The sequence below is a fragment of the Ammodytes marinus genome (assembly GCF_949987685.1).
Source record: "Ammodytes marinus genome assembly, chromosome: 5".
Taxonomy (NCBI): Eukaryota; Metazoa; Chordata; class Actinopteri; order Uranoscopiformes; family Ammodytidae; genus Ammodytes; species Ammodytes marinus.
In genome coordinates, this window is record NC_137234.1 from 30,306,407 (window position 1) to 30,328,928 (window position 22,522).

Below are 22,522 nucleotides of genomic sequence, written 5' to 3' on the forward strand. Positions count from 1 at the left end.
TGTATTATCTTTTGTACTCCTCCCGGGGCATATTCTAATAATCTTGTGACCTATTTCAGTCCATTTCCCGTCTCTATGGTAAATGTCAACCATTTTAGTAGATAACAAGGAGAGTGTTTCTGTGTCCAGTCTCGACAGATGAAAGTGGAGCTGCCCTGGTAGTGAGGCAGAGTGCATTAGGGGTTGTGCCATATGCCTCAGCAGGCAGCGGACAGGCTGAATTAGCGGTGGTAATGCCTGGAGCAGAGCAACAGGGTACTCACTGTTTAATCAGGTTAGCTGGGACAAGGGGCACAGCAGGAGGTATGCAGGGGTATAAGGTGGTTTCAGGAAGGAAAGCAGAATAGTGGAACAACTCTCGGAGTTGAACCTTTGAGTTAAAATAAAGGTTGAATGAATGGACAATCCTGACCTGAAGGAGGGTCTAAACACAGGAAAAAAAATGCTAACATGTTGAGAAAAGTCTCTCTGAACTGCTCCGGGAAAAGTTTTAAAGGAAGTTTCTTATTGTCATTCAGAGTTTGCTCGATGGTGTCATCTAGTGGTGAAAGTTCTAGATTGCAATGCTCCTTGTCTACCTCTCCCATTCGGAGAAGTTATGGTCGCCTTCAGGGACTATAAGCTAGTTACTGAAGATGTCCTTATTCACCACTGCCTCAAGTCTTTCCACAATATCAAGTCATGAGGTGACAATGTATTTAGTTATTTATTCCATAGTACTTGTTCTTCGTCTTCAACGGATGATAAATTGACATAGTGTTTACTGTGTCTCTGGCAGGATTGCATGAGGCTGCAGCAAACATTGCTAACAAGCATGCATGCTGAAAAACAAATTATAGACCACAGCCATTATCAGTGCTGTGCAATGGCGTGGGACTCTGTGGCATGAAAGTATTGTGACCATACTGTATTTCTTAAAGGTAAGAGCTATTATAGTGGCTTAAGGTGTGTTTGGTGGGGGAGTATGTGGTGGTAGGTGCTGCTGTTGATGTAGTGTGTGTGTGTGTGTGTGTGTGTGTGTGTGTGTGTGTGTGTGTGTGTGTGTGTGTGTGTGTGTTTGTGTGTCCTTTATCGCTTGCCCACATACAGGGACTAAGTGGACATCAGGGCTGTTTTCCTGTGTGCAGGCCAGCGTGTCCTGCTCTCCAAAGCCCAGCAAATTACAGTCCAGCCAAGCAGAAAACAGGAGAGGGATTTGGACAACAGGCTTCACCTGTCTCAGACTTCAGGCTCATGAAGCGTCACCTACTGTAAATGCAGAAGGCATTAGATTGCTATATGGAACACCGGTGTACATATCTGTTGAAGTGTGGCGTAGCTGTGTGTATGTTCTCATTATGGTACAGGAAATTCCAAATGTATTGTTCATTTTTATGATAAAAACTTTTTTTAGAAGTATTCCTCTTTTATCCGTCTCATTATCCCCCACCATTTGATCTGTTTCTATCACTATATGGTCCACTGTTATATCTTCTCCGGTCCATTTAAAGAAATTGTTTCTCTTTCTTTGAACTATATACTAGCACACTGCATCAAAATGATGTATAATGGGGGCGCCCTTAGCTCAGTTGGTAGGGCGTCCCCCGGCCCCGGGCCGGGCCCAGGAGGCCCGGTTCGATTCCCGCCTGCGGTCATTCTCTGCATGTCACTCCCCTCTCTGTCCCATGTCACCTCCGTCTCTTCAAACTATCAATAAAGCATGTTTCCTGAGTATCCATTCACATGCTTCCTTTCTCTTGCTCTCTATTGTCTTTTTATATTGCTCTTATTTTAAAATGTTGTTGTTTGAGTGAGTGTCAATCAACGACCATCAAAAAACGTATCCTAAGAAAGACTCATGTTCAAAGCCGACCATTGTCTTACTCACATTTGACCCTAGCTTGAAAGGTTGTCAGATAATGCACACTGACGCAGACAGCTTTAAGCAATGTCACTTTGTTGGCCCGTAAGATGTACTGACTGTTAATGGTTTCCATTAACATGTTTGACATTATCTAATCTATTTAAAGGTTAAGGGTGAGAAACCGTTCAATTGCCAATTGGTTTCAAGGATGCTCCTCAAAGCCTGTTTGATTGTTAGGTCAGACGCTGATGTAATATATACAAACAACATGAGGATCTATAATGATACACAATAAGATGATTGCACATACACATATAACCAAACAAACATATAAAGTACAGTTTATGACAGTGGCGTCACTAGGCTGTTTTATTCGGGGCTAAAGCCCCGGATCTAATTTGATTAGCCCCAAATCTTTTTTTTTTGCTGCATGCAGAACCTGTGCCATATCTGCACGTCGCACATGCTCCCATTGGTTAGGACACTGGCGTAGCTTACTGCTAGGAATTTCTGTTGAAAGTTCCACTGCTCAAGATTTTAAGTCATGAATTGATGAACTTGCATTGAAGAAAATATGTCAGTTTTCTGTGGGCTGTAAATAGGCCAATCTATGAGGCTAAATAGCATTATTGATGATTGATTGTGTCAAGTGTCTAAGGATGAAAGCTAAAATGATTTGTTTCCAAGTTACAATTTAGCTGACTAGCTAACATTAGCTAGCTGCCCACCCTTTTTATTTCCAATGGTGGCTGTCATTTCATTACCAATGTAAAGTGTCATAAATAGTTAATACTGGTGCTGAGTCATGATTCCTAAAAAATAAATACCCAAAACATGTGATATGATTTGAATGTGCAGAAAGTTTTGAAAAAATGCCTGAGAGCCTTACTGTATTATATTCCATTATATGTGTTTCTTTAGGAACCTGAATGTTGTCTTTTCCTTCAGAGAAAAAAAAAATATTTCCATTATAAATTGATGTAGAAGATGCACAGATAGATGAATAAAATTCCACCAGGATGCAGGAAATTAAGTGTTTGACACTGAAAAATCTCTGGGGAGCACCTATAATTTGTCCCCCTAAATGTTGAAATGAAACCAGCCTTTGACCCTGTACACAGGTTGTATACAATATATTCATAGGTATGTTGTTTTTACCTTTTGGATTGAAAAGAAGGCATGTCAGTAAACTCCATGCCGGCCCTTAGTGTGATTATCATATCGTAGAGTGGCCCTTTGTGAAAATGAGTTTGACACCCCTGATATGGGTAATGTAAGATCTGTCTCACTTGTATTTATTTTACTATGCAATAACTTGAATGGAACCTTAGATGTTTGGGGATAAGCAGCAGTCAGGTAGCTATTTAAAGCTATAATTACGTGCCTATGTTGTTTATTTAGGTAAAGCATTATGAAAAAAATTGTGCATGCGCAATAAAGTATACAAACAAATTGTGCGCACTACCCTATTCCCTCTTGGGCTAAGCCCCGGATGTTTTGGAAACCTAGAAACGCCCTTGGTTTATGACGACTAGAGCTGCAACGATTAATCGACGAATCGATTATTAATCGATTACTAAAATAATCGCCAACTATTTTGATAATCGATTAATCGTTTTGAGTAAGTTTTAATAAAAAAATTCCAAATTCTCTGATTTCAGCTTCTCAAATGTGAATATTTTCTAGTTTCTTTAATCTTCTTATGACAGTAAACTGAAATATCTGTTTGTTTTGGACTTAACGATACATTTGAGGACGTCAACATGGGCTTTGGAAAATGTATCAACATTTTTCACCATTTTCTGACGTTTTACGGACCAAAACACTAATCGATTAATAATCGATTAATCGAGAAAATAATCGACAGATTAATCGATTATCAAAATAATCGTTAGTTGCAGCCCTAATGACGACCAAAAGGGTCAAATGTTTAGGCTTTCACCTAGATTCACTGTTCTTTCACCTCAGCAACATGACAGATTAATCAACAATCCTCTCTTTCTGACACCTAAGCAGATGAAAACAGCCCCATACAGAAGGTATACGATTAAAGGACAGAAAGCAGTGACTGTTAAATTTGATTAAACAACAAAACGGTGTATAGGCATCCATGGGATCTGTGCTTTGTGCTGGAAGGTCTGAGGATGGAATCCTGCAAAGTCACCCATTTAGCAAACTTTAGGGAATTGTGTGTTCTGTTTGTCTGCAAAAATTAAAAGCCTGAAGTAATTAAAATATTGTGTGTGGGAAGCTGCCCTGAGATGCTTAACACCTTTGAAATCAGCACTGTGTTTTAAGAGAGGTGGTTATGTCTAGCTGGAGGACTGGAGCATCAGAAGAGCATACAATAGGTGGGAGGGTAAATGTCAGGGAATTTGAGGACTGGGGAGATGATTATCAAGCTGTCAACAGATCTATTATTTCCCCTTTATACGATACAATCTCAGATTGTACTTTTTATAGATGAATACAATGTTTCCCCACACCAGAAGCGTTTCTATTTCTACCAGCTGTAATGGTCTCTGTATTTTTTCACCATTATGTTGATAACTTATGGGGCTGAGTTCTGTTCGTATCCACAGTATACAATATGATCATTCTATACATTAAGAAAAAAGGGCATGCATGAAGATTGTACTACTTTCAGCTTCAAGCTGCTTTCCACAAAATAAAAACCTGAAAAATAACTATAAAGAAAGTCAGGTGCCACAGACAGAGTGATTTCAATCGGACTGATCTGTCAAAGGATGACACCAGTTGACATCCACTCTGTCAAAAATAGGTAAATATAGGTGAAATGTTTTGCTTTATTTATAGAGTTTGACAACCAAACAAAACTGTTTTGAGGGGACTGCTTTGCACAGTTTTAAAAAAAATCTGAAATTCAAAACTGCTGTCAATTCACAGCTTGGCAGAGTTGAGAGGGGTCCATATGTTTTTTTAGTGAGCCCTGCCTTTATGGCTGTGTAATGTTGCTTTCAGACAGACTATAGGGAGCAGAGTATGGTGCCTTTTAAATCAGCTGTCAAAGGACCTCACACAAAACCTAACCAACACTAGATATTGGGATTGGGATGTGTGATAGTAAATTAGATTTATTATTTTTAAAGAATAAACCACAGTATCAATATTACTACTTCCAATTATTGCTGCAACCCGATTATTCTTTGATTTGTTTAGTATTATTACTGACTATTTTAACAAAGGTAGGGTCAAGCAGGAGACTGCGTGTTGTCAAAATTACTTTTGTCAAAATAAGTGAATATCTCCTCACAATCCGCTTCCGTGTCCATTCTGTGTGAGTGTTGAAAATAAATCCAGTGTTAATACACAGCCTAGGCTCTGTAAAATGACATGTTGCTAGCTACTGAGGGCCCCTTTGTTTCCATGTCCTTTGTTCCCATACTATTGTACAGAGCCTAGGCTGTGTATAACACCAGATAGCAGGTAGCGGATCAAGAGGAGACACTCACTGATTTTGAAAATAAAAAGTGATTTTGACAACCAAATCTCCAGAATCTCTGACTCCACCTTTAACAGCTGACTGTGTGTGGACTTCACAAAGAACAAAAAAGAGACATTTTCATTTGAAAACAATGTCCACAGCACCAGATGTAGCTGCATGCTTTTCGTCTCTATAACTAAAATTCCAGCTTCTCTGGCGGCGAGCACGTACAAAGGGCTCACACACTTATTGTTGGGATGACCTGCATTACTGAGGGTCATCGTTCCACCTGTGTAAACAAGACTGTTATTTATCGCTTCACGTTCTATCCTCCCCTCTGATCTAAGCCAATTAGAGTTTATCCCCACCACTCTCGACCCGACCCAAGCTTGTCATAACCGCTGTGATAAGCTCTTGTACTCCTCCCCGCACCCCCTCCTCTCCATTTTCCATCTCATTAACATTCATTTTCACCCTAATTGAGCTTAATAAGAAAATAATGTTTGACATTAAATCCTTGTGAACATGTGGCCCAGCTGATTACTGTGTCCATTTGTTCCTCCACAGAGCAAATGTTTACTTTGTCAGGGGGCTTGTGTTTGTCTTGCTTGTGGCGCCTGTAATAGCCTATTCAGAATCCCCACTTTCCATCTGTCTTGAGCTGACCCCTTTGCTGTTGTCATGCCGACGTTAGTGCTTCTCTTAAATGGGATTCCTGGGTTTTGCTTAGTTTGTATTTTTTTTTAACTTGCAAGAACAATGTCAGCATCAAGCCGAGCCTCCAAAAACTCTGACCACCACATTTAGATAAAAAGCCAGTCAACTTTATTGATTGAGTTTTTTCTCTCTCTAAGCCAGTGGAGATATTATTTTGATATACAATGACCTTGCGGGGAGGCTGAAGCATTTCTTTGCCAATATCAATCAATCATCATCATACTGTAAACTGGGGAGGATAAGGAAGGGAGGGAGTGGAAGGAAGTGGAGGGTCAGTTCAATACAACCTTGGCTGTCTGTCCAACAAAACATTGATACACTGCTTTAAACATACTGGGTACTAGGCAAGGTGTGTTTTTTTTAAGCAGGAGACTGACATAAGGTTTGTGTTGACTAGCATCTGGCTGCACACACATCAGACTGACATATAACCCTGAACAGAAGGAGCCACACAAATATGTAATCTCTCTCCAAAATTACACACACAACAAAATTGCATATCTAACAGAAGTGCCTGCAGATAATACTAGAATTGACATTTACTGACATTTGCTCGGTCAAACACATCATATATTGTAGATTTGTATCATGATCGTCTTAAATGTCTGTCTCTCATTGTGTCACCAATCAGTGAAATTATTAAATAACACCCCAAAAATCATCTGTACCACAATATCTTGTAAAATGTGCAATTGAACAACAGTACTGTATATATACTATAACTTAGATTTGTCACAGCAGAAAAACTGCATTCACAACAATGACATATACTTCTCAAAGACCTTAGAAAGTTTGTATAGGACCTCTATGTTTACCGGCTATTCAATAACTTTGTTTGGTCTGTTGTTTTGTGCTAAGCCAGATGTTTACTGCGAGTTTTAAGAGCTTTGCTACTGCTGATCGATGAGAGCAGAGAAACTGAACCAAACCATTAAAGTTGTGGCTAGAAAACCAAAAACAATTAGTTTGAAGAGACACTCAAACGTTTCAATGAAGTGGAAGGAACTGCAGAGTCAAATGATGAATCTGTGGGGTTTTGTCTCAACATGGATCCAGCGTTCATAGGAAATAGATTGCATTACAGTTTTTCACAGCTAAAGTCCATGTGACATGGTAAAAGGTTTTACCATATAATCGTGAAAGACTGAGGTCCCTGTTTTGCTTTGCCTATAAAATGCCTTTAGAGTGATGGTGATTTTAATATACTTCTGAATATTCCATGTGTAATCCCAATACACAAGCTTCAGTGGCGAAGGAGACGCCTGTAATAAATGTGACTGGGGACATCCCGTGAGGACCACTGGGCACTATAACAGTGATATAGTTTTTATTATGCACAGTGTTGGACCATCGATAAAAAAAAGGCGAGCTGCATTTGACAGGAGACCCTTGATCTAAATTATGACTGGGACACAGACGTGCTATCTGCTTGTGATAAGAGGAGCAAGAGCAAGATATCAAGACTGCCTGGCATTAGAGAAGGGAGGAGATAGGTAGGAAGAAAAGCAGTCAGAGTGAAGCCCGAATGTGAAGTCTATGTGTGTATGCACATGTACAGCGTGTGCATGGAGACACTCACTATAGTTAGCATTCAGGAATTACAACTATCAGCTTGGAAAAATAATGATGATCATTAATGATGGCGTAATTGGTGTTAGAAGCTAATTCTCTCCAGGCCATTGAAACAATGGCATGTTATACAGGTCCAGTTTTTTTCACCATGATGGAATTATTCAGCCATTTACTGCAGCCTTCAATTAAAGCTCTCAGCTTTTATGATCAGACTGTGAAGGCAAAATCACTCAGATGGGTTTTTTGGAAACCAGACTAATTTTAATCTGCGGTCGGCAGGCAGACACATAATCAAGTCAAATGCATCTGGTGTCATTGAATCAGATATCCAATCATTTGTTTTGGTGGGTAGCTTAATGTTATTTCAAGTGATCGGCAAGGCATGGCCTGTTGTTAGATTCTGAGACAAGTTGAATATATTGAATAGCTTTACTCTAAGTTGTAGGTTGCTGCCTTTCTGACTGACAGTTTTAATAAAGTCTGTTTCTTTGTCTGTTCAAGCCAGAGCCAAGACATGAAGAGTGACATGTTTTTGTCTCATTCTTGTACTGTCGCATATCTAATTATATGGCAAACATTGCAAGTGCTGGAAGACCAATTTTAAAATAACACATTCCAATCAATAATAAGCTTCAACAGAATCGGCCTTGTATAAAAGATAGGCAATATCGGAGGTAGCAAAGAAGTCAAGAGGGAGAAAGGCAAATCACTCAAAGACAAGTGCTGACATTTGTTCAGAAGCCTTTACACACACCGGCTCAGGGAATGTGGAGGTGTTCACAAAAAAAAACCTTCATCCAAACTGAAGTTAACACAAAACAAACCTGTCTCTTTTTACAATCTCTAATGTCAGCAATGAAATCAATGCATGTATGAGTGGCATGTCTGCTGTGGAGCTGTTGAAAGTGCAAAAGGTCATAAGCTCCTGTATCATGATAAAGTATAGCGATGACAATCCAACATCTTCAAATTATATAAATCAAAAAGGTATTGTCTGATGGTAAAACTATTTGTGTGTGTGTGTGTACATGCAGGTTTGGGTTTAAAGTGTTCTATATGTATCCTATTTCTCCATAATTCCGCCATTTTAATGTATGCTCAGTCATCGTGACAATAAATGTCTGTGTCCTGAGCCAAACTCTTCCATACTGAGTGTGGTCAAATCTTAATGAAAAGGTCCTCAGACCTTCATTCTCTGCTCAGTTTTATGCACCAACTTTTTTTTTACAAATGCCTCATTTCCACTTCACAGCACAGTTCAGTCAGGCATGAACAATTTGGTACTAAAGGATATATCTGGCTTGTGTTTCCACTGCGAGCAGTTAGGTGGGGTATATGCCGGACGGATATTGCAGAAGGAGTAGCCCCGCAAATAAATTCAATGAATAGGAGAAACGCCGCACAATTAAAAAAAGTTGCATGCCGACATTTTGCTCTAAATATAAGACCCTTCACTCTCGTCAAGGAATCTGGTGTCCGTTCTTTTGCAAGGAAATGATGATTGTGTCCTCCAATCAACGGATGCATCGTGTAGCTCCATCCTTTTCGGACCCTTTGGTTCGGCTCAGTACCCAACGAAAGGGTGACACAAATCGGCACGGCACAGTTGGCTTATTTTGGTACCGTTCACAACTTTGACAGTGGACATGCAAATAAATGCAAACCGCATCGACTAGTGGAAACAAGGCATAAGCTGTCACCTCACTTTGAGGATAATAGACAAAAAAAGATTAGATAAGCATGGTTCTTTCGAATGGTTGTATCTGTGTAGCTGCTTATACGGTTAGACATTAATCTTAGTTTTGTAAATTATAGTAGCAATGTTGACAGTGTGAACATTTTTTGTGTCTAAAAGGGAAAACACTGGAAGTCCTAGAAAAAGGCACAATGTCTGCAGCTTAGTTGAAATTAATTTATTTGAAAAAAAAAAATTATAATAAGAATGACTGTTTGATTTGCGTTGACTTTCATTCTTAAACAGGCAGCCGTTAATTGTGCATACTTCAATGACAGATTGTTTTGTCTTTGTTTTTGCACTTGATGGCTTAATACAGATTAGTGGGCTAAAATACTGAGGCTAAACCTGTATGTATTAAAGAGTTAGCATCCTCACCAGCTGATGTCATTTAAAACAAATTGGAAATACAAAAAACAGAATTCTCATTGTGTTAAATTGTAAAGCTAAATTATCCTTGCATGATGAGGATAAATATAATATTACACTCTTATGATTTGATCTGACATATGAAATACAATATCATTATGTTAAGCAAATGTAATACCATCAAGTACGATGCTTTCTGGGGATGCTGATCCCCAAATCCAACAATGAGCAGGTCAAAGATGCTAACATCCAGGACCGGTGAAATGGTCATCGATAACTAGGATTTTCTCTATGTAATCCGTAATCACACCATCTAATGTAGTGCAATAATGTGCCCCTTATCTTAACAAGAATGCTTGGTTACAGTTACCACTGTAGATGGTAATAAAGAAAAATTAAAGAATGTAAAAAAAACACCCTTCAAACTTTTTAATGCTCAATATAACTCTCAGACGAGATTCAGCCAAACCACAAATCTGATTCCGGACTGGCTTGCTGAGCAGTCAGGCTTTGACAGCAAAATAATACTGCTTCTTTGACTTCTCTTCTGTTTATTTCCACATTCAGAGTAACACATTTAGTTTATGCTGATGTCTTGCTGGATGATTTTTTATTTGTTTGCCCCCTAGCAGACCACTTTGTTAACCAGACTATCCATGGGATACAGGGATGCTCAGTTACAGAGTGTCAAAGGTACCTGTAAACAACCTGAATCAGACCGTAACCACTGAAGGCCGATGTCCTGGATACACCAAGCATGTAATAGTAGGCAATGATGCCAGAGCCAGGATAAAAGATGAAAGGAATTTGGTGAATATATTTCCTTCCTTCCAGCCTCCCTCTCCCTCTCCCCTCCCCTCCTCTCCTGCCTTTTCTCCCGACACATCTGTTGGTATTTACAGAGTGAATTATTTCCATTTATTTTTTTATATATATTTTTTTATTTTACAAAAGCCAGTTAGCTTATCAACAGCTTGCATGCAGCTTTCATGAAACAGGATAAGATCACTCACTTAAAAAGGAAAGTTCCTCTGCCCTTCTCTTCCTTAGTATTCTACTGGAAATGGTTGTCAGACAGGCAGCCTATAGGGCACCAAACCCACAATGCACTGAACACAGGCTTTAATGTTCTTGTTATCACAGAAGCAACCACCATCTTCTAACTGATAACATCAATACACCCTTGTTAAAATATAAGGTCCCATATGTTCCCAAATAACATTGCCAATATAATTGGGTTACAGAATCAAGGGGGCTCTTTCACAGACCATCCTCTGACTTACCTTTCAAATGCCAGTATGCTAAACATATTTATAAATTGAGAAAGAGATTGATCAAAGCAAATTATGGTTGAACTACATATTCTCATGAATAACTACACCACGTTGTAAAGGAAATCATCATTGAACAAAATGGAACCAACAACAACAACACTGAAACTGACAAGGAAAGAATGCTTTGTGTCAGAGGATCAGAGGTGTGAAAGAGTGCCCAGGTGGCCCGAGAGGAGAGAAAATAACATAGACAATAAGCACAGTAAACACCAGATTTATCAAAGAAAACACATACACACACACACACTGACCTGGTAAGAGTCAATGGCCTCACGGTCCAGTGAACGGCTGACTGACACTTCTCCTGTGTCTACGTCAATGGTGAAGAGACCTTTGGGATACTGGTCAGATCCGGGGCCTGTCAGTCGGAATATATGGCTCAATGGCTTCTGTGTTTCGATCACCTGCAGACACATACACAAACACAATTAGACATCACAACAAGTGTGACAACTGTAGGCATTTCCCATTTAATTCTTAGTCATCCAATTTTCTAAAGCAACAATTTAGTGCATTATTATTGGTTCCCCCTTTTCATTTTTTTAAAGCACAGCAAACAAAATTACACTTTTTATTATAATTTGTTGTAATGCATATGAGCCAAGGGAGCTTACTGTGCCGTACATGCACATTCCTGGTAGCTAACAGAAACAAATGTATATCGGAAAATACTTTTAATTTGACTTCATCGGTTGGGAAATTCAAATTCAGAAAGTTAGCATATTCTCCCTGAGCATTGGGAGGTAATAGAGGGATACTGCCAAGTTAGTTGGCTAACAGTAGTATTCGCTCAGAAGAGGATTGAACTAACCAAGGGATTCTTTGCATAGTTGTATACTCACATGAGACTGTTTGTAGCCAGCAGCATCCACAGATACCCAAGAAACAGGAACGGCCGGGTTATAAAGAGAAACACACAGAAAAGGCAGCATGTTAGATCAACTTAACACAAGAACACTGGCAACAAGAGCCACATACCGTGTAGATGTTTGTGGATCCTAAAGTTCAGGGAATGGAAAGTGAGGGACAAATTATAAAGGTAATAAAACAATATTGCTTAAACTATATAAGTATACGGCCCATATGCCCTTTTCATAGCAGACACTTTGGTGTATCAGGAAATGCACAGGTGGAATCAATGACATTAAGGGTGTGTTGATCCTGCTAAGATATGTCAAAATGTGCCATCTGAAAAAGGAGACAAGTCCACCTAAACAGTATTTGATTTTTTTCTGTTGTGAACTGAATTCACTTCTTTTTGGTTACCTTTTTGAAAATATTCTCATCATTTGAACTGCCTTGTTGAGAGTTATATTGGAAGATTCATACTACTAATATGTATTTGCTGTAGCTGCAGCCAGAATCTTGTTGGCTGAGCTTAGCTCTCCATAGAAAACTAAAAGTCTGTCAAATCTGTCAAACGTCAACTCCAAAATCACCACATCATATTTTCTCTGTTTCATGCTTTGATGTTTGAATCATTTCAAGTCCAATGTGTTGGCATTTTGAGCCAACGTCCCAACAGTGTGTCACTGCCTAAATAGTTTAAGAGTCTCTTACTAACTGCCAGTGTAAGCTGCACCCACATAAAAACCTCACAGGGTTGCCACCATTATCAAATCCTTCCAGGCCTGTAAGCACACTGTAGCTGTGTGTCAAGGATCTAAACGATCCCCCGGCACAGCGCCTCATGATCAGAGGGGTGCCATTAGGTCACCTTTAATGAGAGCGCGCTTCCATGGGACACCAGCTCAAATGAAGGCCCTTTGTACTCCCTACTTGAAAGAGCATTGGAGATGAGAGTGCAGTGTTACACGCCTAGGCCAAGCCAAAAGCTCAAGCCCCTTACAGCCCTCTCCAAAGCTCTGCCACTTATGTTGATGTCCCGCTTCATCTTTTCCCTCTGTTCCCTCTTGCTCTCGGGCACCCGCATGTTCATTATTTTTATAAGTCCATCCTTTGCCCTCACGCTAAGCATCCATATTTCACTCCATAGGCTGCTCATCATTTTACACTTCACTGTACTGTATCCTTTCAAGTTCAGTCCTTTTGCTCTTTTTCCCAATGTGCAACAAAGAAAATGGCACAAGGCAGTTATTTTTGGGTGACACCCCATATACTAACAATGTATCATCTCTTCAGTACTCCCTTGCTATCTCGCTTTGGGTTCCCCTTTTTTCACATTTTGCCCTCCTCTCCATCTTTTATAGTCTCATTCATGTCCCGATCTTTTTCTTCTAACAGTGGTATTTTTAAAAGGTACATTGGTTTACTACGAGTTGTAATAGAAACCCTCAATCATACAGCATAGTAAGTCGATCTGTGTATATTTGATTCCACATTTTCCTTCCCTTGTGAGGACATAAACACTGGTATACAAAATCCACTTCTGCATGCATGCATGCACGCGCGCGCACACACACACACACACACACACACACACACACACACACACACACACACACACACACACACACACACACACACACACACACACACACACACACACACACACACACACACACACACACACACACACACACACACACACACACACACAAATGGCTGATTGAATGGCTATCAATCAGCACATATATATTTCTGAGCAGTAATCACAGTGGCAGCCAACCACTGCTTAGAGTAACAACCTGGGTAAGATGAGGAAAACAAAGCCAGTAGAAGAAGAAGAATGAAGAAGAAGCAATGTAATGCTGGGCTTACACTACAGGACTTTTAAAAGACTTTGAAAAGACTGAAGACTGAAACCCTCTCACATCTAAAGACAATCAACTCACACCTGAAGACAACTAATCATTAGTTTTCAGTCACAGACTGAGATTTTGAAAAGACAGGGGGTCTCATATTGCAAGACTACAACTAGATTCCTTTTGAGATTAATAGTATTTCCGCAAACGCGATTGTGATTATTAAATTAAAAACAAGTTAATTCAATATTCCGAGCGGGGAACTTCCTTTAGTTATTTGACCAGCTTTATTTGCTGATCTCGTCCCCCAATAACTTTAACTCCTAACCCTGTATTTGACGGTAGAGTGTTCAGGTTGCGCGGCTGTCAGCCTGGTTCTCCACCGAGGCTTCTATGAAAAAGTATCCAAAATAAGTGCCTCACCAGGCGGACACAGGTCGCGACTAATGCCGCTCCTCCTGTGGCGTGCTTGGTGCATGCGAGAGTGTGACAGTGTTTTCGTCATTTCGCTTGAGCCAACCCCCTAAGACTAGCAATAATATCAAACCTGTTTGATAATGTCGGAAGGTCAAGACGGGAAGAAGACTGGCTGAAATCGGGTCAGAAGACCACCATACACCAAACGACTGAGATTACGTGCGCGCGCCACAACTCCAGCACGACTCCCGTGATTTCGGTCCGACATTGGAAGATTGTCTGTGACTGTCAAATCGCGTGAAAAGTCGTGTAGTGTAAGCCCAGCATAAGTTGCAACATCAGTTGGATTCACAGATGGCTCTGCGTCAAACTTGGACAGATGCAGGAGAGAGTGGGGAGTGCAAGAGAGGGATAGCTGATGAAGATACTCTAACTTCAGCTGAAGAGTAACTGAAGTGTCAGGAGAAGTTTAGTGTGATTAGGAGATGTCTCTGTTGGCGAGAAGTGTGATCATCTGTGCTGTACACACACATAAACACACACGCACTCTGACTTTGATGCATGCTGGCAAAGAAACCTGCACCCAGTGGCTTTGTCTCCACGGAGTCTGTCTCCCTCTGTGTGTGTGGGAGGACTGATGAGAATCTCACTTCTTTCTATCAGCTCTCATTAGCAGCCGAGCACACATGAAAGACTGTAGAGCTTGTGATACTGCGGGAAGATGACAGGAGGTGTGGTGCCGCCCTGGCAACACCAAACACCTCCGAGCACACATCGTAAATAAGCACTGAAACTATGGATTGTCTATATGACTGTGTATGTATGTGTGTGTGTGTGTGTGTGTGTGTGTGTGTGTGTGTGTGTGTGTGTGTGTGTGTGTGTGTGTGTGTGTGTGTGTGTGTGTGTGTATATTAACTATATACACCTTGATAGGACCTCCTGATGCCTATCAGGTGTGAAAAACAAATGAGTGTGAAAACAAACTCAAAGAGACATTATTGTTATGAAAACGTTGTGCATTGTGCAAAATAATTCACTTGAGTGTGAGTGTGTGTGTGTGTGTGTGTGTGTGTGGCTGTCTAAAAAAACAAGTACACTGAACAATTATATTGCAAATTGCACTGAAACACACCCCAGAGTGTTGCACACACACACACACACACACACACACACACACACACACACACACAACCCATGTCCTTGTGTTTCTTTAGGAACAGTAAGTGTATGTGTGTGAGTGCAGTAACATCAAGGTCATACAGTATATAGTCAGCTGCAAATGATAATGACTTGAAACAAGGCCTGTGACTATAACACGCCTTGTGTGAGTGTTTGCATGTGTGAAAGAGATACAGAGAGAGAGAAATAATTGTGTGCATCCTACAATGTACAATATTAAATGATACGCGAAAAATCTATTTGAACAAGTTCAGCTCTTTAGTACCAGATTTCAAAGCGCTGAACGACCTCTCCAAATTAAAAATACTCCTTGGAGAAGGAGACCGGTCACATCTTGCTGCCCAGTATTAACATGCCACAACCTGAGGGACAGTGAGTGATCGAGGCACACACACACGCGCGCACACACACACGCTCACACACAGTATATAACTAATATAATGTTCATAGTGTATATCAGTGATTCTTGAGAACAGGGACAAAAGGCTGTCTTCTATATGTAACTGCTGTTATGTTTAAAACTAAAAATATTTAAAATTGTTGATGTTATTAGGGATTAAGAATAGAATGTCTGGAGCACAATTATCACCTTAAATTTTATTTTATCATTATTATGTCAAATACATGACACTTGTTATCTTCTCACGACATCCAAAACAGTGTGTCTGTCCATAGAGAGGGTCTCAATCTTTCATATGCAAGAAAACCTATTAAAAATGTACTTTAATGATTAAAAATAATGGATTGTAATGGATTGGATTTATGTAGCGCTTTTCAAGGCACTCAAAGCGCTTTACAGGGTTCCAGGTTCCATTCGTTCACACACAGTCATACCGGTGGTGGTAAACTACGATAGTAGCCACAGCTGCCCTGGGGCAGACTGACGGAAGCGACGCTGCCATTCTGCGCCATCGGCCCCTCCGAAACACAGCAATCATACACATTCACACAAGGTGTCTTGCCCAAGGACACAACAACCATGACACAGGTGGCCGGGCGGGGATCGAACCACCAACCCTTGGATCGTTGGCAAACTCGCTTAACAACCTGAGCCACAGTCGCCCCAAATAGCTTTTGTCATCAAAAGCAACACTAAATAATCTCTCATATCAATAAAAACTGTTTTTCTTCAACACATTCATGTTTTATAAGGATTCCAAGTGCTGGGACCACTTTACTGTAAGTCAACACCGTCAGACATTTCATTCTATACAATGTTATACAATCAGGCGAAATAAGGGGCAGCTGTCACTTTGAAGGACCTCTTGACAAATTCTACCTCTGCAGAGTACATTAGAGTCAGACAGGCTATGATAAGTGTTGTAGTTTTAGAATATTTTACATTCCGAATCTTGGAAGTCCTGTATCACAACCATGATATGTCAACACCGACTTCCAATTTCTGAAGAAGTTATTTGAAAATGTTTGATAATTTTATTTTCCTGAAGTAGTTCATACTAAAACATAACATCAACAGAAAAACCAAATGGCTACTAGATAAATTCCATTTGTTATGTTTAAGAAACGTTAAATATGTCAACACCGTCAGACAGGAAATCTGACAGAGTTGACATCTGACGGTGGTGATAGGCCAATGACGGTAAAAAAAACAAAAGCTGGGAGGTTGTGTCAAAGCTTAGCTCAGTAGCTTAGTATATGTTGGATACATACATGTAATTTAATATGCCGAAACATAGGGTTTGTATTTTTTCAACATTGGACCCTGTTTTGTCCCACTTATCAAGAATCACTGATATATCGTTCATATTGTGTATTGTCTGAATATTTCGACTTGTTGTATTGTATTTGATGCTTTGCTTTGGCAATATTGTTTTTGAAAAAAAACCTGCATGCCAATCAAGCCCATTTTGAATTTAAAGAGAGAGAGAAACAGGGAGAATATCGTACATATTTTATGTACCTCATTATTTTATACTTTTTTTTATCTATTTTGTTTTACTCGTTAGTTATGGTTTATGATTTTATTATTATGATGATTATTATAGTTACTGTTGGTATTGTGCTTTGGCAACAAATGTGTACTGTCCTGCTAAGAATGCCATTCAAATGGAATTTAGAATTGAGAGAGAGAGAGAGAGAGAGAGAGAGCGCAGGAACAGAAGTGATGGACTGATTGTGCTTGTAAATGTGAGTGCATTATTGCGTGTGTCCCCGAGTGTAAAGCATGTGTGCAAAGTGTGTGTGTGTTTTTGATTATTAGCACTACAAGTCTGGACCCATGCGCTGCCTGATTTTCCTTCCACTCCAGCCCGCTAATGACAGGGATGATGCGGGGCTGGAATGGGAAAGGCCTGGTGAAGAAATGCACGCGTAAAACAGACAAAGTCCTCAACACAGGACGATGGGCAAGCAAAGGCGCTAATTAGCAGGCTTTGATTGGTTAGGCAGGCCCTCTGCTCATTGTTACATTGTCGGCCTCTGTGTCCTTAGTCAATCACAACAAGGCTGAGAGGGCCAGCAATCAAGAGGGACCATTGTTTGCAAGAGTATCATTACGTGTCAAGATGGTGTTAAGAAGGTCAACAGGCTTCAATGGGAGTTTCTGCCATTTTTAAAAAGAAGCTCCATCACACTCGAGCTGGCCTGGCCTTCTGGTATGTGTCATTTTACTTTAATTTTCTTGCAGGGCAACAACTGAATATTTATATATATATTTTAAGAAATAATTGTTAAGCACATGGCTGCCTGTGGAAGCTTGCTCAGGCAGGCAAGATGAGCAATCACTCAGTCTTGCTTAAAGGTTCAGTAAGCGGAATGGTCAGTTTAGCTAACTTCCTGTCAGTGACTGCAGTCAGCAGTCCTTTCCCTCGTCCCCACGTCACCACATGAATGCACTGCGGTCTTCAAGCAGTGAGTTATCTAGCATCATCTCAGATAAGTCAGTGTGATAAAACATGATCAAAACCAACAAAACAGTCATTGGGAAGGATTTTTACCTGCTCCGCCATTGTAGGCGCATAAACATTCACCAATCCGTCGCTCTGTGCGTGCACCAGCAGTGAGACGGGTACCGGTTTGTAGCATTCTCTCTTCTGATTGGATATCAGAAATGGGTTAAAGCGGCAACGAGTAACTTTTAAATATCTTTTAAACAGCCTCATGTTTCCTCTCATAATCATAAATTACCTTTAACAGCAAACGAGACCATCAGTGCAAAGAAAGACGTTTTTATATAGTTTTTATTACTGCATTTGATCTGGTCGTACACCCAGTCCGATTTTCGGTTCACGCGTGCATGCTCTATGGTCACATATCCGTATTGGTCGCAGATTTCAGTGTGGCGCAGGAACGTGAATTGAAAAGCCTATCACTCCAGGTGAGGGAAGGGGAGCGGGAGACCAGATCCCAATTCACCAGATGTGGGACAAAGACTACGTTTGTGCGGGACAATGCGGGACAAAGTGCCGTTTTTTTAGCAAAATAAACTCGTGTCACCACCGGTAATGCCAGAGACACGGCTTTCTAAATTAAAAAAACACTATCTTTAGATCAGCGTGCAGCAGTTAAGTTAGCTACTGTTAAACAAATAGAGCATTAAGGCTGCGGCTTCACATTAAAAGCATTTCACTGGCTTCACATTAGCATTTCACTTGACAAACGTGAGTTGGCTTTTATTTTGAAGTAACAGGAAAGTGAACGTTGAAGCACTGCAGGCAGCACCTTCACAGAGCCACTGAGCCCAGCAGCCCGATACACACACACAGACAAACACACACACAGACAAACGGAGACTGCTGTCTCCTGACAGCTATCGGATAAATGCCAGATTATAAAACACGCATTTAAAAAGGGGGGCTCACTTTCAATAACAATGCGGGACAACGTCTCAATTTGCGGGACGTGTGAAAAGTAATGGAAATGCGATCTGGTCATCCTAGAAGGGGAGCGGGAGCCTTGTTTGAGACAGTTATTTGTCGTCATAATGACTGATAACGGCGGGGCTGAACCATCAAAGAAAAAAAAATAAAATGCAATGAAGAAAAGCTCAAAGGGAGAGTGATAGGCGGGCGGGAGGGCGTTGCCAAGCAACGTATACACAATTTCACGCAGCGAACCTAGACTGCAGTGTTTACTCCTAAATGAATGAGCGGTAGCCTACTAAAACAAAGTTTACTTTGCCTCACCAGCATCATCAGATGACCATTATTCATCTGAAATAGTCATTATTTACAACAACATAAACACATTACCTCATCGTGATCCATAACTAACTGCCGTCTCTCGTTCATTCGCTTTGTGTGGGGACTGGGGACACATACTCGTTCAGCTCCGTGAGAGGTGACAATGGATCAACTCATTGCAATCAGGTCAGGTGTAGTTGATGCTGTGTCACTAACCACTCTCACCGAGCCGAAAAGAGTCCGGTGCCCTCACACTTTCAACACACGGACACGCACTATATTGCTTCCTGATTATTTGAATCTTGAGGCCCTGCACGAGCTAGAAAACAGCTTCACGACAGCTGGCGTCGTAAAAATACTACCGCTTTTGTTCAAAGGTGTCGCCAACGTGCCGACTTACTCGTTGTACCTTTAATAGAAAAGTTTATTTTGCTGATTACACGCAGAGCGGGTGACAGAGAGATCGGCTTTATGAAACGCACACAATATGTAAGGGATCACTGTTTGAATAAAGAGCGATTGAACACTCATATTAACTTAAATAAATCGCTTACTTCACTTTTAAGCTCACACAAGGACACCATCTTTTGGGGAGTTCACATAAGGCAAATCTATTTTTCACTGCTTGTCCTTGTTTTTTCTAAGTGCCTCTCATTCAAAATGGATGACACATCTGCTCGATGTGTCTGTGGAGGTCCAGACGTGAATTGGAATTTGCGTCAGAAGGATTTGAACATCCGCCACAAACATGGGCATGATATACATGCTGATACAGATGGAGAGAAAAAGGCATGAACTGTCTGGTCTTCCTAAGACGATTAAGATAATTGATTAGACTAAATGACAGGAACCCTCAGGCTGCCTGCTTTCTAATGTGTTAGCGTCTCACAACACAACTTTCTCACTTCCTGCTTGGAAAGCTCAGATCGTTGGTATTAAATGTTGGTGAGAAGATGAGAAAGAAAAAAAAGACATTGCAGAGAAAGTGCAGGGGATAAAATAAAAAGAAGAAATCAGAGAAATAAAGGAAGAAAAATAAACATGAAAGACTTGATGGACAAAAGGAAGATAGAAGCACAACACAGGTAGGAGACAGACTGACAGACACAGCAAATCAGGATGCACTCTGCACTGAAACAATGGAACAAAAGGTGCCAAACACGTCTATCCTCCTTACTATATTAGCTGAGGCTGCAGCCAAACCAGGGTCTCATTCTTCTCACCAAACATACTTTATTGGAGCTGTCACTTTAAGTCAGACACGACGTGTTGATTTGTGAGCTGGACCCTGAGGTAAGAATGATAAACTGGGGATGAATAACGAAGAGTTCTAGGATGGCACAAATAGTTAAGATGGTTTTAGAGAATAAAGTGTTTGAAATGTAGTGCGGATACATCTGAGGTGGCTATTGTTATTAAATGGGGCAGCATTTGTCTGCTTTAGTAGTTTCACCCGTGTTCATTAGTTAACCTGAGTGACTGGTTGTTATAGAATCATTAAGCTTCCAATAAGGACATGAACAGTTTTGTGAAAGGCCTGTTTTAAAGATAGGACAGCAAACTCCTTCATCCATTCCCGATTTCTTTACAGGTGGCTGGGGCCTATCTGAGCAAGTACTAGGTGGTAACACAGAAACACATATAGCTAAACTAAGCCAAGCTCATGAGACATCAGAAAAGCATTACTACAAACTAAAACAGAAAGGGTCCTGCAGGTTATGAGTGCTGGAACCTTTTCAGGAGGAGATAACTCTAATGAAATCTGATTGATTTTGTGTCACTTCGCACTTAATTTGCATGTATTATAACAACTAATCTAAATCTGTCAGTTAGGGTATCTGAATTATCAAGTAATATAAGGCCTAAAGATGCACATTCAAGCCAAAATCAACACATCATCTGTGTACAATTGAAGTTAGATTTAGATCATTATGTTTCTTTTAAATCTAAAGGGAAATTGTGTATAGTTTTTAAGGAGCAACTTTGTAAATTGTACTGCAATCTTCATTAAATAATAGGACCAACTTCTTTGAATCAACAGCACAGAATGCAGAGCTTGGCTTAGTTTTGCTACGTTTGATTATCAAACATCCACTAATTCTTATATAAGAGTACCCCAATTTACATATGTATTTTTCAGTTGGAGTCCAAATTGTACTATGCATCTGTATTCAAAACATGAAGAAAAAAAAAGAAAGAAAAACAGCACAAACATATTCATCACATTAAAAAGGACCGACAGCTGTCAGGCAAACCTTCAGACTTTGGTCATCACCGGTGATTGGCCTGCCACAAGATTAATAGAAATCATTAGGAAAAATTAAACGATTTGTAACCTCCTTGAGATGAAGGGAATGCAGTTGAAAATTGGAAGAAGCTGATGGCTTGTCATCAGACATTAAAGAATGGCCAGGTAATACCGGCACTATTGAATAAATATGTATTACTGACTTTTCCAGTGAGTTTTTGAAAAGATTACTCAAAATATACAATACTTGTGCATTTCCGATCTTACCGCCTGCACTCATTACAGTGCATAGCTCAGGGAACATATATAAACAGCTAACCTAAAGCCACAATAAATCCAGGTGAACACATGCTTATATAAGTACTGATGGACAGGGTTGTTTTTTTTCTAATTTGTGTTATCGATACAAAAATAATGGCTGTAAACTAAATTTGTGATGTGTGGGGGCATTGACTTTCAAATGAACCTTTTGTATTGAAAAGTCTCTATGAACAGATTGAAATTGAGCAGGCTGATTGTTTTTGTTGGTTAAAATGCCAGTTTGTGCAGGAAGCCAATGGTAAGTCAGCGGGCACAGCTGTAGGAAGACTCTAAGGTGCATGCACTTATCAGACTTAGCCATAATAGACAAATGATTTCACACGTACGTTTACCCAGCATCTTAACCCCCTTTGAGAATAATGCCTGACGCACACATAATCCCAGAAATGAGCAAGACGGTTCCAGGAATAAACATTTTAAAATACCCTTTCTAAGATTGAATCATCTTCCCGAATACTTATGCAGACCAAAATGGTCCTATCAACAGTAACTGAA

General features: G+C 40.2%; 1 protein-coding gene across 1 annotated transcript in view; it reads right to left on the reverse strand.

Moving 5' to 3' along the window:
* Positions 1-22,522, reverse strand: part of cdh13 (cadherin 13, H-cadherin (heart)) — a 357,669-nt gene that overhangs the window by 186,869 nt on the left and 148,278 nt on the right. Inside the window, exon 5 of the mRNA XM_080027417.1 lies at positions 11,267-11,419. Within this exon, the coding sequence (XP_079883543.1) occupies positions 11,267-11,419 (153 nt within the window). The remainder of the gene's footprint in view (positions 1-11,266; positions 11,420-22,522) is intronic.